General features: G+C 37.7%; 1 protein-coding gene across 1 annotated transcript; it reads left to right on the forward strand.

Annotated features, from left to right (window-relative positions):
• Positions 1 to 1011: 1011 nt before the first annotated feature.
• On the forward strand, positions 1012 to 15516 carry LOC103715204 (type II inositol polyphosphate 5-phosphatase 15-like). The gene is made up of 11 exons (XM_008802760.6): positions 1012 to 2353; positions 2849 to 3101; positions 3268 to 4081; positions 6437 to 6561; positions 6755 to 6839; positions 8616 to 8781; positions 8919 to 8956; positions 9044 to 9311; positions 9495 to 9618; positions 9705 to 10065; positions 14709 to 15516. The coding sequence occupies exons 1-11, from the start codon at positions 1330 to 1332 to the stop codon at positions 15060 to 15062; spliced, it is 3612 nt and encodes a 1203-aa protein (XP_008800982.4). The 5' UTR covers positions 1012 to 1329; the 3' UTR covers positions 15063 to 15516.
• The last annotated feature ends 1451 nt before the right edge of the window (positions 15517 to 16967 follow it).

Consider the following 16967-nt stretch of genomic DNA (forward strand, 5'->3'; position numbering starts at 1 on the left):
CATCAAAATAATAGAGAATACTAATTTGCAGCCATGATATTTGCTGATATTAAATACAAAAAATTTCAAGGGCTTGAATTTTCACAACAAGGCAATAATATTTCATGCATGATGGCACAAATAAGAGTACATGATCTCTTGATTACTACTTTCCCATGTCACTGATATTGCCCCTTTATTTATAGTAGTTTCAAGTGTTATGCCAACATAAGCCAATATCTAAGGAGCTAACTATCACGTAATCCACACTCTTTAACTTGTCAAAATCCCTCTTTTACAGGATGATCAATGCATTGATATCTTTGTTAATAGAAGTGAGTTATTTTTTTTGGTACAATAGAAGTCGGTTATTTTGAACATGAGCAATACTAAACTAACATGAAATTAGGCAGTTCCAAAAATCAGAGTTAGCCTCCTACAATAGGCATTATTCCAAATTAATTTTGAGACCGTTTATTTGTTTCAAGTCTATTACTATAACACAACTACTTCAACATTTTTTTTTTCATATGGTTCTGAATCTCTTTTTTGCCTTTCTTATTTTTCAAAGAAGAGTTGCTGCATGTCCATTTATTATTTGGTTTCGACATTATTCTTATTTTATATAGTTAAATTATATTGATTTTTTAACTTACAAAAGAATAAAAAAAATATCCAGGTGCCAAAGGAATCACAAACATCAATCTCTTTTGCCACGTGTCTATAATTATCCATTTTTCTCTCGGTTAGGCAACCTACTTTTTATTTTTTAAATCAGTTCTACACCCAGCCAATCTTAAATGACCAAGGAAGATTTTTTATTTTTTTTAAATCACTAAGGCAAACCTCTGCTGCCCAACCTTAAATGACCAAGGAAAAGAATTTGTTTAATTATTATTATAGATTTTTTTTATAAATATCTCTTTAAAAATTTACTATTACTATTATTATTATTGTTATTTTAAATATTAAATCTAATAAAATATTTTTTTAAAAAAAAGATAAGAGAGAAACGTAAAGGACGACTGGGACGAGGGCCACCCAGCCACCTCTCAGAAGAGGAAACGGGTGGGCTGACCCCGTGGAAGGCGGCCTCATCCTCGGCTCCCCTCCTCTTTTCCCCCGCTTCTCTTCGTGGCTTTCCACTTCCCTCTCCTTCCTTCTCTCCTCGCCCCAATTCCTCCCCTCGTTGACGCCTTCCTCCTCTATCGCCCCCCTCCTCCCAAGAATCCCAACCCGAAACAACTTCGCAACGAAGAAAAAGACAACGTCGACCATCCATGCACTAAAAAATAAACAAGTATTCAAGAAGAAGAAGAAAAAAAAGGGAGGAGGAGTAACGAGGAAGAGATGGACGACAGAGGAACGGAAGACGAGGATGCCGCCGACAGCGTCACGAAGATGGCGACGACCGGCCCCCCGCCGCCGCGCAAAGGCATTAGCTACAGCCAACCCCTCGGCAAGGACGCCGTTGTCGCCTCCTCCTTCCGCCGCAACGCCCCCCCGCTCCGCAAGCACAGCCTCGACGAGCACCACAACTCCGCCACCACCAACCCCTTCCTCGACTCTTCCCCCGACGGCCCCCGCTCCCTCTCCTACCCCCACCACCAACCCTCCCTTCCCCCCTCATTCTCCCACCACCAATACTCTAACTCCGTCGAAGACCTCCGCTTCGGGCACCACCACCACCACCCTCCCCTTCCTCCTTCCCACCAACACCACCAGCACAACCACCACCCTGGCGCCGTTGCCACCGGTGGCTCCTTCAGCAGCCCCTTCGGCGGCGGCGGCGGCGGCGGCGGCGGCTTCCTCTCCGGCAGCGATGGCTCCCTCACCCTCGAGCGCGCCATGTCCGAGTACGGCGGCGCCCCGGGGACTCTACCGGAATTCATGGGCAGCGGCGGCGGCGCCGTCCCACTCCGCGCCGCCATGCACCCCGGTCGCCCCCCCGCCCTCGAAATTCGGCCTCATCCCATCCGGGAAACCCAGGCCGGCTCCTTCCTCCGCACCATCGCCTGCGCTCGCGGCCAGCTCTGGGCCGGGGCCGAGTCCGGGCTCCGGGTGTGGAATCTGGACAACGTGTTCGACGGCTGGGGCGCTGCCGGGCCGGCAAGGAGGGGGGACGAGGAGAGCGCGCCGTTCCGGGAGTCGTGCCACACGTCGCCCACCATGTGCTTGGCGGTGGACGCAGCTACTGGGTTGATTTGGAGCGGGCACAAGGATGGGAAGATTCGGTCGTGGAACATAGAGCAGCCCATGGTCCAGAGTTCTGCTCCGGAGGACGGTGGGGGCAATGCTGTTCAGTTTAGAGAAGGGCTTTCGTGGCAGGCCCACAGCCGGTCTCCTGTTCTCTCCATGGTCATCACTTCGTATGGTAATCTCTCATCAATCAACCAGCATTCGAAGAGCATTGCCTTTCCTCCTCATTTTAGCTTTGATTGGAATTGATGTATAAGTAAATATCAATTCGCAATGGTGGGGGAAAGAGAGGTAGCAAAATCATAACTTTCAGTGGCTCCAATTATGTAGGGGCATTCATGAAGTAGCAAAATTTATGGTTATGCTGAACTGTGACACATGACTATCCCCTATGCATCCTTTGTGGTTATATTGTTGAAGTTATCTACTTCCCGAGTAATCATTGTTAGATAAAATAGCATTGGATGCTTAGCTTTAACAAGTTTTGTATTTGGTGGATGGTTTTCCCATATTTCTGCTGCTTTTGTTGCTTGAATTCTATTTTATTGAAAATAGGGAAAAAGAATCTTCTTTGTTGGATTTATTCAAAACTTGCAGCTTAATGTTTTTATTTTGCAGTGCAAGCTGTGCTGACACATATCATGCTGTTTTTTCAATTTGTGATCTCCAGGTGAAATATGGTCAGGTTCTGAAGGTGGGGTCATAAAGGTTTGGCCTTGGGATGCCATTGAAAAATCCCGTTCTCTATCAATGGAAGAAAGACATATGGCTGCTTTATTAGTTGAGAGGGCATATATTGACCTAAGGAGCCAGGTCACTGTGGGTGGTGTGTGCAACTTGCCTGCTGTAGATGTGAGATATATGTTATCTGATAATTCTAGATCTAAAGTGTGGACTGCTGGTAGCTTATCCTTTGCACTCTGGTATGTCCTTCATGAGTCTTCCTTTGTTTTTTGATTGTTAAAAAAAGAATTACTTCTTTTGATGTGGCTAAATTACTCTAATAAGTTGCTGTTTTAGTTAAACTGTGTTTTTTTTCTCATCATGTCACAATCTTCTTAAGTAGACCAGATCTGTGCAATGCCGCAGGGATGCTCGGACAAGGGATCTTTTGAAAGTGTTTGGCATAGATGGCCAGGTTGAGACCCGAGTGGAAAAAATTGAGGCGCAATCAGCACAGGATTATGTAGAGGATGAGATGAAAGTAAAATTTGTTTCCACATCGAAGAAGGAAAAATCAGGTTCTGTTAGCTTTTTTCAACGTTCTCGGAATGCTTTGATGGGAGCAGCTGATGCTGTTCGCAGAGTTGCAGTCAAGGGAACATTTGGGGAAGACAATCGAAGAACAGAATCATTGACATTAGCTATGGATGGAATGATCTGGAGTGGATGCACAAACGGCTCACTTGTTCAGTGGGATGGAAATGGGAATCGGTTACATGAGGTTCAGCATCATTCTTCTTCTGTTCGGTGCATTTGTGCATTTGGGACACGGTTGTGGGTGGGCTATGGGAGTGGCACCGTTCAGGTTTTGGATCTTGAGGGAAATTTGCTTGGATCATGGGTTGCCCATAGCAGTCCAGTTATAAAGATGGCTGTTGGGGGTTTGTATATCTTCACGCTCGCTCATCATGGTGGGATTCGTGGATGGCACCTGACATCTCCTGGACCTCTTGATGATATCTTGCGATTGGAGTTGGCCAATAAGGAGTTGTCATATACAAGATATGAAAAACTTAAAATTTTGGCTGGAACTTGGAATGTTGGACAGGAAAGGGCATCTCATGATTCACTCATATCATGGTTGGGTAGTGCAGCATCAGAGGTTGGATTAGTTGTTGTCGGGTTGCAAGAGGTGGAAATGGGTGCCGGATTTCTTGCAATGGCTGCTGCCAAAGAAACTGTAAGATTTTTCTGCATCATTTTTTGTACAAGTTTTCTTTCTTTTCTTTTCTTTCTTTTTTTTTCCTGATTGTGACCTAGCATGACAAGATGACTTCTAGCAGAAGCAGCAAAAACTAGACATAAATAGTCTTTTTCCATCCTCTTAGGCTTTGTCGATACTATACTTTTGATTAGTTCCTTCTTGAGTGAATTCATGTTCTCTGATCGCTTCCATCCAAGCCTTTAGAACTAGTATCAACTTGTAAATATGTCATGGATTCGGAATGTTCACAACTAACTTTCATACCATTTTTTTTCCAGAAAAAAAGTCTGTTTTATCTTTTTAAAGTAGATCCTTCTGCTACATTGCTACTATTAGAATTGTTTTTTTGATGATAAGGGAGGTAATTCCACCCGGCCTTTATTAAGTACAAAATTGGAATTGATTTTTTTTCTTAATAAAAATAAGCAGAACTTGCATAGCTAGAGTCTCATTGGATTTCATTCATCCATATACTGCAATGAGAAATAAGTGTGGAAACTTTGATAGATTGTATGAGATTTTCTCTCAACACAATTTCAAATCGCACACTTCAATGTTCTAAGAAAGTATTGCTTGTTAAATAATCATAAGAATCTTTCTTGTGATTAATGCATTCGTTGTTCTTAAATCATGTATACCTTGCTTTGCATTCAAAAGTAGATTACTCTGCCAAGGTTACCACTGAGAAACATGATTCTTATATTTATCATTAATAGAAAGTGAGGCTAAATATGGAAACTTTGGTTTATTATGTAGAGAGTTTCTCCTAGCACAATATTTAACCTTATATTTGAATGTGGAAATGAAGCATTAGTTTTGTCATTTTATAACAATATATTGGTTGTTTGATTTCTGGTGCTCAAACCTTGTATTTGTACTTTACTCTTAAACAGGAAAATGTATGCAATATTTTTTTTCCATACAACATTTTTGTGATATAAAAATGCTTTGGCTTTTTGCAATTAATTTATTTTAGTTGAAATCCTGCTCTTTTCTTTTTTTAATTAGTGAAAGACATTATCTTAAGTTCTTAATACATTGTACGTGCTCTAAATTAAATAAACTAATCAAGGAAAAGAGTATAACTTGGGAACTTATTGACATATTTTCTTCATTATTTTGTTGCTCATCATTCTTCTGACATGATAATGCTTTTGCCTTTTGTAATTTATTTATTTTTTAAACATCTACTTTTTGATTAGTGAGAGACAAATATTATCTTAATGCATCATTTATTTCTGGATAAAATAAACTAATTAACGGAAAGCAGATAACTTAGTAACATATAGAATTATAGATATTATAATTTTTCCCTCTTCTTTTGTTCTTCTGTTCTACCAATTGGGGAGAGAGTTACTTCATTAATCATGCTGTAAAGCTTTGTTAAATGAGGTTTTAGTCATTTAACTAAGAATATAACAGTAATTTGCATCCCTTGTCCCAACTATATGGGGTTGGTTTTATGTCTTTTTGCCATAAAATCTAATTGAGAGTTACATATGTATATACAATGCTAATTTTGTCAGATCTTACCTTATAATTTCTGCTCCGCTAAGTTTAAGACTCTATCTTTGATCTCTTCTTGAAGCCTTGATTTATTTTTGTTGCATTTGCCTATAACTTTCATTTGCTTATCCACCCATTTATACCTTCTTAGTTGGAATCTTCTGTCTAGGATGCTGCACCTTTTTCAAAACTCTTCAAAAACTCATCCCTGCACTTGCTTGCTAGGAGAGTCCTTTAAACATTTTTGAGTGCTCCCATAAGTTTTAAAGGCTTGCAAAAATCACGGAACACTCTATGATTGTCTCTACAAACCATTAACCAATTTTTGAATTATATGAGATGTCTGTTGGTCTATCTTTCCATTCTGTAATATTCAAGTTAACGAAAATTATTACATGCATCGCCTTCCTTTCAATTTTGGCTCAGGTTTTCTTTTTAACCTCTATTTCCATTAAATTTGCACATCAAGAATTTAACGAACTCATACTTCAGAATTATTAAGGAATACCTACAAGGTGTATGTGGTGTCATTTTAATCTTAAAGAGTTTTAGAATGAAGTGATACTACAAAATGATGCTTTGAATTTAGAAAATATAAGACGCTAATGAACTGATTATTTGGATTATATTAATGAGATGACAAATGTGGACTCTTTCATTGTGATATTATGTTCAAAATATTATTTTCAAGTTTACATCATTGATGAGTATGATTCCACATGCCAATATGGTGCTTTAGCAGTTCATATAACATTCATATTTCATTAGAGATTAAGTTCTTATGTTCTTTATTATTTGCACTTTTTGCTTTTTAACTGATCTTAGGTAGGACTCGAGGGAAGTGCTAATGGGCAATGGTGGTTGGATGCTATAGGCAAAACCTTAGATGAGGGGACATCTTTTCAACGTGTTGGTTCTAGGCAGTTGGCAGGACTACTAGTAGCTGCATGGTACGAATCTTTTATAGATTGTTATCTTTTGTGTTGGTTTTACAGTTTCTCCACACCCCCTCCCCCTAAAAAAAAAAAAAGAAAGAAAGAAAGAAAAAAAACATTGCAAATGCATCCCTCAGACATCAGTCTGCTGGTGTGCTTTTATCTTTATCAATTCATTGTGTATAACTTACGAATTATAATTTCTCAGGGCTAGGAAGAATGTTAGACCACATATTGGTGATGTTGATGCTGGGGCAGTACCATGTGGATTTGGGCGTGCAATTGGCAATAAGGTGCTTCTTTTATTAATTTTTTTTGGCTTTTTCCTTTTCTAAGTTGGTTCTTTCTCTAATTTGTTTGGAAAGTAGGTAAGCTGTAATTATTGAAACTGTGGTGGAGCAATGCATGGCAGCTGAATTGCTTCTTAGGACTGAGATTGCAACTCTTGAACATAACAAGCATATGGAAGATATAGTTATAGGAGCAGCTGATATTTGCTCTATTAATTCTCAGTTCATAGAACATTCAAGTGATATTAACATTTTATTGATCAGTCACAAGAAAGTGTGATATTAAAATTCTATAAGACTCAATAGAAGCAAGAAATTGGTAATTCTGAAATTCTGTAGTTATCGACCAACTGATACCTCTGTCTTTGCATTCTTGTACACGTATTTGCGATCATTCTAATTATCCTTATAACTTGTTTGGTTTCCTGCAACTTGTTCGCTCTACATTCAACAGGATCTTTTTGTTCAAAATAAGTAATTACCACATGGATTCATTATAATGGAGATTTCTGTTTCAACAATGGCACCTGCAGAATCTGTTCATCTTGATTGGTAGTCACATCCACCACCTGAGCAAGAAGCCTGGGTTCCTAGTTAGTTTCTTAGGAGAAAAGGTCTAATAATGCAAGTTGCTGATTTTAATAAAATAAATATAATTTTCCTTATTGGTGAATAATCGTCTCCTAAATTTAGGGACTTTCATGAAAAGTACGATAATTTATACCAACAGAATTACAAATAAAAAGTTGAACAAACCTTTTTCTTAAGTTTTTATGAAACCCAACAAACAAATGCTTCTAAATCTTATCAAATAGCAAAATCCAAGTTTTGTTTTTGATAATGCTTCCTGGAGGTTTGATCTGGTAGCCAAAAATTTGTTATTTTCTCTCAACCTAAAAGGAAAAAAAAACCCGAGGACGTTTAAATGATTTAATGGAAAAGGATTTAGTTATGGAATGCACATGAGCCATGGCTGAAATTAATCATTTGTTGAAATGTTTTATGTTTGTGCTGGAAATTTAAACTCAAGATAAGAACTGTCCTATACTTACAATTGCAGGAAAACTAACTTATTAAAGCAAAAAGGAGGAAATATGTGAGGATGTTTTCTTTGAAAATTCAAAATTTACTTTATTTTCTTCTTCAATGCATCTAGAAGCACAAAGCTTATGGGCTTTTAAGTTACACAGTGAAATATTGTTAAAGAAAACTGGGATATGCCCCATGGTTGCAACCCACTTTCTGTTGTAGGAGACTGAGAGTTCAAAATTCCTAAGGTGTTTTCCTTTGTGTTTGACCTGTGTAAATTTCACATCATTTTTCTAAGATGATTGGTGGTACCCCCACGATTATTCTCTTTCAGTCCAGTTTCTATATTATGAGTCATAGTGATTAAGTTGAAAGTACTTATCCAATTATATATCTTACTACATCTTGGTTTCTTGTGAGGATGGCATATTCAGACAGTAAGGTCTATAGGTTTAAATTTCTCTTAAATATCACGATTCAAAACTTTTTGATAGCATTTGGTTACACTTAATATATTGTTGTCCACCAATCCAATGCTTTGCTGCAAGCATTATTTGTCTGTTCACATGTTTAGCTTAGCTTTCAATTGAGTTTCATTTTGCTCATGCTGGATGTGGAAATCAGTTTGGCTCTTCTCTAGATTGGTGCCTTTTCTTCTTAACAAGACTGTGGACAAATTATTTTCAGAATAGACTTATTTTAGTCCATTTTATGGATAAACTAGATATATGGGCTAACATTTGTCTGCAGGGTGCTGTAGGTTTGAGGATGAGAATCTATGATCGTATAGTATGCTTTGTGAACTGTCATTTTGCTGCACATTTGGAAGCAGTTAGCCGGCGGAATGCTGACTTTAATCATGTCTATCAAACAATGGCATTTAGCCGGCCATCTGTTGGACTTCATGGAGCTGCAGGTTTGGTGCTGAACTTGTCTGCAAGCACGTACTATACATGATTGATTTACATATGAAGAAACATGTCCATTCATGCACTCAAATACAAAGATTGCAGCTTTACTATAATGTACTCATGTTTGTTGTATGCATTGCAGCTGGTGCTACATCTGTCCAATTGCATCGTGGAGTAAATGTATGTACTGTATCTTGTTGTTTTACTGTATGATTCTTCAAATAAAGATTCTCTTAAGCTTGTATGACAATAGCTAGGTAATAACAGGCCACAGGATCTCAATCTGATGAAGGGAAACCTGAATTGTCAGAAGCGGACATGGTTGTTTTTTTTGGTGATTTCAATTATCGCCTTTTTGGTATCAGTTATGATGAAGCAAGGGACATGGTTTCTCAAAGATGCTTTGACTGGCTTAGAGAGAAGGATCAGCTTAGAGCAGAAATGAAAGCAGGCAAAGTTTTTCAAGGAATGCGTGAAGGGCAAATCAAATTTCCTCCCACGTACAAGTTTGAAAGGCACCAAGTAGGTCTTTCAGGTGAGCTTATAATACAGAACGCCTTTTCCGTAAATTAGGTTGGTGAGATATTCAGCATGCACTGATAGAAAGAAGGCATATCAGCCTATGTAAGCTTATCAATACTATATAAGTTGTGAATTCTGTTGGGACACATAGCCAGCAGGCATTGACATTTGAATTATCATATCAATTGCATTGTAGGATATGATTCCAGTGAGAAGAAGCGAATTCCTGCTTGGTGTGACAGAATACTATATCGTGATAACCGTTCAATTTCAGTGGCTGAATGCTCATTGGAATGCCCTATAGTTTGTTCCATTATGATGTAAGATTAACTTGTACAGCAAGATTTTACATAGAATGTATACATTATTGTTAATTCTTATGGGACATGGTATCTTCATTTATCAGGTATGAAGCTTGCATGGATGTAACAGACAGCGATCACAAACCAGTCAGGTGTATATTCAATGTTGAAATTGCTCACGTAGATGAGTTGATAAGGAGGCAAGAATATGGAGAAATAACTGCATCAAATGAGAAAGTAAAGTCTTTGCTTGAAGAATATTCTAAAGTTCCAGAAACTATTGTCAGCACAAACAACATAATGCTGCAAAACCAAGATTCTTCCATCCTCCGAATCACTAACAAATGCGACAAAAATAAAGCTATTTTCGAAATCACTTGCGAAGGCCAATCCACAATCAAGGATGATGGAAATTCATCCAAGCTTTCTGCAAGAGGTTCCTTTGGCTTTCCACTATGGCTTGAGGTATGTTTTTCTGATTCTTGAAATGGAAATAACTCAATTCCAACTCACGCTTTGCAAATGTTTATTTTTGCTCTAATTCATTGTACAATCTCAAATACTCACAATACATTAGTAGGATCAAGATTTGCTGAACAAGTTTCAGAGTCCGTGTCAGTTGATATGGGTCCGTACCGTACTGTTCCGGGTTGTACCATTTTTTTTTAATATTTCAAACTGAAGTTAGTAAATAATTTGTCGACTTTCAGTTAAGTGAAGTTAACAAACAATTTGCTAATTTCAGTTTTTTGCCGATTTCAAATTGAAAATTAGCAAATGGTAGGTGAAGTCAGCAAACCATTTGCCGTCCTCCGTTCAAAATATTCAAAAAAAAAAAATTACGAGGTATCCCTGTTTCAAAATGAAATAGGAAAACTCCTTTCTGACAAGTCAAGAGGGCTTTCGAGCTCTCTCTCTCTCTCTCTCTCTCTCTCTCTCGGCCTCTCTCCCTTTTCTCCCCTCCCTCTCCCTCTCTCTTTTCCTCACTCTCCTCCCTCACCCTGCATTTTGATTCGATGGATTGTACTATACCGGTAATTGACCGGTTTGGTTCGGTACGCCCCGAACTGGCTGGTTCAACAGACCATGAGACGGATATTCTGTGTACAATATCACAAAGTGGTGCCACTATATATTTTACGAGTAGACTGAAAAAAATCAAATTGGTAGCTACAAGGGGATATCATACCTTATATGTAACCAATAGCAGGGGGTTCCACATGACCTGTTCAATAATAGGCAACAATGATAAAGAATTAAGAGAAATAATTAGTGGCTGAAAAAATGATTGCCTAGGATGCTCTAGGTTGCTTTCCTAGGATTTATTCTGGTTTATTCCTCTCTATCCTAGGATGAAGTGTAAAAAACCAGAATCAACTGACCTTTTTTCATTTTATTCTGTTTTATCCTGCCACACTTCATTTTTAACTCCTTTATTCCAGGAGATCAAAATACCAATTTTAGAAGAATTTTCAGACATATTTGATGCAGTGCACTTGTGAAGTCATAACACAACAGCATTTAATTATGCACTATTGATCTTGTCTGGTTACTTATGATTTCGCATGCACACATGGAGCATCACATGAATATAAGAAGCCTTTACCCTTGCAATGAACAGTATTTTCTTCATTGTCTTACCTATTTGCAGTTGGCCTCTGGATCAGTTTGTAATGAAGTCTGCCTTTCTTTACAGTGAAATGGAGAGGCCTGTGAAAAAACTTCCAAGCCTTTAGCATCATCCCAACAGTTTTTGAACTTCCACTCATGGCATCTAACAGTTTAAACAAGTTCTTTGATCTCAATTAATTGCTTTTGTTGCACGCTTCTTGTTGCTGGATTCATTCAGGACTGCATTGACCATGCTTACTACACCTAAATGCTACGGCATTGCAATCCAGCTTATTTGAATAGCATTATTACTAGTAATGATTCATCCATCATTACTTTTTCTAGGGCAGCATCTCTAGTATAACTTTATGATGAAGGACCTTTAGAGCCTTTGCTATTTTTTGTCTTGATTTTTCCTTATCTCTTCTATGGTACCTGTGGCAAACAGGTATAACCTTAGGTAAATAGTTGCATGCACCTCATAGACAATTTTGTTCTTGATGCTCTGGTAGAGGCTTTTCTAAAATTTCTTTTTTACTAAGGTTAGACTCTTTAGGATCTTGCCTGGAATCATTATTTTAAAGCCTTTCAAGTCTACTTTGCATCTCTTGTCATAGCTAGCCAATTTTCCTTCTTCAGCTGTTCAATCTACACCTCACAGCCTGCCACCTCTATGGCCTCTTCTATCTTGCTTGTCTTCCCTTCTCTTCACTATAGTCATCTGCCTCTGTTGATGCGGAGTCCTCTAGTGATTTTTCTAATCGACATTCTACTGCTATTTTTTTCATCTTTTTTTTTTTTGAGATGCTATCCCATCTGATAACATTAAAACAGAAAAATATCTCTTGCTATCGTACCAAGGCTGATAATCATGGAAGAATTCACTGCAACAGTGGTTATTCATCCTTGTGCTTACTCTCCAGATTGGGTTGTATGCTACCTTGCTATTTTAATATCTTGTTTCTTTCTTAGATTGCCAACAATTTTTTTTTTAAGAAAGTGGTCACTAATATCATTTTGCTCGTCAATTCTATCCAACTGCTATTTCAGTTTGCATTTTAATTACTTGCAACTAAAAAGGCTTATTCTTTTGGACAAAGTATATTGGAGTAGTACCTTTGAAAGACTATAGAAGGGCCACACATCTCCATATGTACCTTTGAAAAATTAACTGTTCTGTGCTCTTTTCCTTTACAATTCTTTCACATCAGTGGACTTACTGAGGTTTTCATTCTGGTTTTCTAGACTGCATTTGTGATGACCCATGCGAGTGTGTTTAGTCTCACCTTAGCTATACACTCGGTGGATCTTGGGTACTTATATAGGGCCAAGGAATCCAAAGAATATCTTTTGGTTAGCCTTTTGGGTGACACTCTAGGTTGTTACAGATGGTATCAAAGCGGACCTGGTCCATATCCCATGTAGACCAAGGGATACTACAATACGAGCCTTTTTTGGGGCTGACCACCAGCCGATCATGGTTTGTAAGTGGACTTGGACCCTTAGCTTAACAAGGACACCAGAGCTTAAAAGGAGGAAATATGTGAGAACCCATTCAAGCATATGTTTGGTCTTACGTTATTTACACACTAGGTAGATCTTGGGTAGTTATAGGGGGCCAAGAAATCCAAAAAATATCTTCTAGCTAGTCTTTTTGAGTAAGATCTTGAGTTGTTACTACATTTGTCCTACTTGAAAGAGTGGGTTGCAGTTTGGTATTAGCTACATAAGCCATGTTATCCAACTTTTGAGAAGAGACTAGTTTATTATCTTGCATTGCCATAAGTTCTTCATTAACCTTAAGTTCCATGCTACATCAAATTTTCCAGGACATGACCTGTACTATCATGATATTGGCAAATACAAGCCACTGTGCTCTGCATCATCATTGTAGAATCAAGGAATATTTGTTCATTCTATATGCCTTCTCATATGTGTCATTGTCTCAAACCTCCCATGTTTTGGAGTCCCTTGTACCATCCACACCCTTGTTGATGCCTTAAATAACAGACAATAATAGTTACATGGGTTAAATATTTTGATAGGAAAGAGAATTGGGTTTTGCAGGTAATTTGCAATGGTCTCTCCATGATACAGACATGCTTAAGTAGGCCAATGCCCATAGCAGGGTACAAATCGATACTTTAAATATGCCTGAAGTTAACATTCACATAGTATGCTAGATGCCCGTAATCGCTTTCCCAAATATTGAGTTTCTCTTGGCAGAAAAATATCAAAAAAAATGAATAATCAGGACTTGTGATCTGTATTTCCCTGAGGTCTTTCAAGCATTAGCCTAACCCAGTGATGATGCAGAACTTCCTTTGTTAAAACCAGTCTCTTTTGCTCCATATTTATAAGCTATTTCAGTCCATCTTCCTCACTCCTAAAGTATCTTTTGCAGCTACTCCCTATGGCTTTATTAGCTTCTCCAGTCAGGTTTTCTCTGCTCATCAAGTTACCAATTTATTTTTTGCACATATATTAAATTTTCACTTTATTAATCTCTGCAAGTTCCCTAATTTGTTGGACCCACTTGAAACAGTGTCCAAGTCTAGGCTGAGATTCTGTGGAAAATCTCATGCAAACAGTGTGTAGGAATTTGATTGAATCATAAAGTATATTCCCTTTATAATGTGCTAATAAGAGAACTTTGCATAGTCGACATGCTTTGCTGCTAAGACTTTCTAAACTCGTGTTGATCTCTGAGCATATAATATAATAAAAAATAGAAGAAAACTGTTGTACTAAAACTATATTGCAAGGGATCTCTTTTTACAAGCCTCACAAGAGCTTTTGTTTCTCTATCTAGGCTGTTTACCAACCAAAACATAAAATGGCAAGTATATGTCAGTCTATCTGCTGCAGAAGACAAATTACATTTTCTTTTTAATAGTATAATGCACCTTTTCTGTCAATCACATTCCTTGGACTCCTTGAGTTTGCCAGTTGCATCTAATAATTGTGCAAATTACCTGTGCTAGTTTTTATGAAATTATGCATGTAGTTTCCTTGGTATTATGGCCAACCATGATGGTTTCTGTGGACATGTCTCAATCATCTTGTTAGATATTATTGCTAAGAAATTCTTGTCCTGGCATTCAAAATTATTTTTGTGTTCCATAAAATTTTAAAATGCCACTGCATGACATTTTGCCAGTATCAACATCTAGTCTAAATTAACATTACTTATTGTACCTTTAAACTGACTTTACTTATTTTACTTTTAAAGTGCTTTTCAAGTTGTATAGTTGTGCTCAATATCTAAATCAAAGAGGAGATTTCATAATGTTGTTTTAGTGATAATGAACATAACTGAAATTATAATGGTGTCTAATTTTGAGTTATAGCCATTGGTCAGTCTGGTTTCTTGAATTTTGCTGCAAGAGGTGATATTATGATGAGCACATAGTCTACTTCCTTCTGCATGGTGATCTTGCGCCTTCTTATTTGGTTTTCAGCATTGTCGGTTATTTGTCATTGCTTGGTTTATGTAGGTCCACCCGGCAGTTGGTATAATCAAGCCTGGACAAACAGTAGAAGTTACTGTGCATCATGAGGATTTCTATACCCAAGAAGAGTTTGTTGATGGAATCCCACAGAATTGGTGGTGTGAAGACACTAGGGACAAAGAGGTGGTATTATTAGTAAACGTAACGGGCAGTGGCTCAACTGAAAGCAGAAGCCACCGGATCCATGTATGTCACTGCTTCTTGTCCAAGACCACGAGCAACGATGCAAGAAGCCAGTCTAGCAGAAACCAGTCAAACCATCTACATAGGGCTGATTTTGCACATTTCAGCAGCTCATCAGATGTGGTTCATGACTTGTGCCACATGCGGTGTCCTTAAGCAAAATGTAAAAGATGAGATAGGTATTACTTTTCTGTCGATAACTGAGTTTTGAGGGGGAAAAGAACAGAAAAAAATGGAAGATCATTCTTCTTACCGGATCACATAAAAGCTTCTTGCTCCAACATTTCTTTTTTGTACATACCCATCACTTGCCGATTTCCAATTTTACATTACTCAGAAAGGAAATCCAGATTTTCAAATCATGCAGCCAATTACAGGGTCTTGCTGTGGAAGTATTCTTTAGACAGTTTCTTTCTTAGTAAAATGTTTGTGTTGACAGGGTTATTGTAATATGCTTGTTAGAGTGATCGCAAAAGAGGGTGCAATTTTGTGTTGTCTCTTATAAGTCACTGGCAATGTGCCATTGTTGCATTGGCCAGAAGTTGTAAGAATCTCTTTGGAAATATATAAATAATATTGTTGCTTCACTATGAGTGGGCACTTACTGAAATTTGACTCTGCTACTCACCATGCTTGTTGCTTTCTGTTTTTTTCTTTAACGCAGGGAGTATGAACAATGCAACCCAAGGACTTGGGAAATCAATGTATGTGAGCCACTTTTTCTTTTGCATGCTAGAGAGTTGGAATTATAGGTTTGAAAGCAGGGATAATTCATCATAATTTCTGCCATTCTTGTGGTTGACATTAAAACTAAATTGGGTTTTAATTTGCCTTATATGAAGGTAATTGTCATGTGCTTGCTTTCAAACCTTTTGGATTAATTCCTGTGGTTGACATTAAAACTAATTAGGTTTTATTTTTTGTTTGAAATTTTACTATTTGATCCACAATTTTTTCTTTAAAGCTTCAATGTCAGTCCTGCCATTGGTGCAAACCCTTTCACTCCACCTATGGATGGCCTTGAAGAAGGGAACAGCCATGGCTTCTGAAGAAAAGATTTTGGCACGATGACTACACCTGCTCCATTTAGTTCCGAGCCACCACCTCCACGTTGGTATAGTTATTTTGTTCTTGACCCCCTCATGTAATAGTTCTCAAGAAAACCACAACTGATCTTTTTATGGAACCAAGCTTTCCTTTTCTCTGCAGAAGATCAAAACAAATCAATGGCAAACACAGAGAAGAACGTACGGAGATTTTTACATGAAAAATCTTTAAAGAGAAAACACACGAGGCCATGCACGGCCAGGCTCATTCACTACATGAAAATAATAGGATACAAATCTTCTCTAGTCTCAACTAAAGGTAGATAACATCAAGAGAGCTGCTAACTCTTGGACGCCAAGCTACATCTCACAAGTAAGTAGATTAGAAGTAAGTAACAAGACAGTAGGAAAACCAGAGAAGATATCTTGGAGAGCACAATAGATGAGCCCAAGTTGATGATACATTCTCAAATGGTTATAATATAGAGTTAAGTGGTGGATTTGTAAGGCAAATGTGAGCCATTAGATGTCACATTTGTTTAGAAATTGGTGATTTATACTATTATTTTATTTTGTTTGTTATATCACATGACTTGGTCTAAATATAGGGCTAGGGTTTGAGTTATGTATTTTCTGACCCGGTCTGATCCTACTATGCTCCTGAATCATCTAGGTTTGATTTAGATCAACAAAAAGAAAGCCCAATCTAGTTCATATATCACTCAGATCTAATTTAGATTAGCAAAAAGCAGGCTTGACTTGATGAAGACCTGATCCAATCTAATATAAAAGGCTAAAATATAGGAAGCCTCTCTCCTTCATCGTAATCATCTTTTCTAATTTATTGAATGAAACCTCATTTAACTTATTCCCTCTTTGTTCATGTCAACAATCCCTTCTCCTCACATACTTTCATTTAATTATATTTAAACATATGTTGCATATTTTCATGATCAATTGATTGGATAAAATTATTATTATTTTTTTTGATGAAAATTCATGTTTAAGCTAGCTT

Source organism: Phoenix dactylifera, chromosome 11 (genome assembly GCF_051530095.1).
Source record: "Phoenix dactylifera cultivar Ajwa chromosome 11, Ajwa_hap1_PhDact_Kaust_v1.1, whole genome shotgun sequence".
In the NCBI taxonomy this organism is placed as follows: Eukaryota; Viridiplantae; Streptophyta; class Magnoliopsida; order Arecales; family Arecaceae; genus Phoenix; species Phoenix dactylifera.

Bases quoted from the DNA above. Each gene is read 5' to 3' on its own strand.
- LOC103715204 (XM_008802760.6), top strand. From the start codon at position 1,330: ATGGACGACAGAGGAACGGAAGACGAGGATGCCGCCGACAGCGTCACG. The intron at 6,562-6,754 runs GTACGAATCTTT...ATAATTTCTCAG, and splicing joins GGACTACTAGTAGCTGCATG to GGCTAGGAAGAATGTTAGAC. The intron at 8,957-9,043 runs GTATGTACTGTA...AGGTAATAACAG, and splicing joins AATTGCATCGTGGAGTAAAT to GCCACAGGATCTCAATCTGA.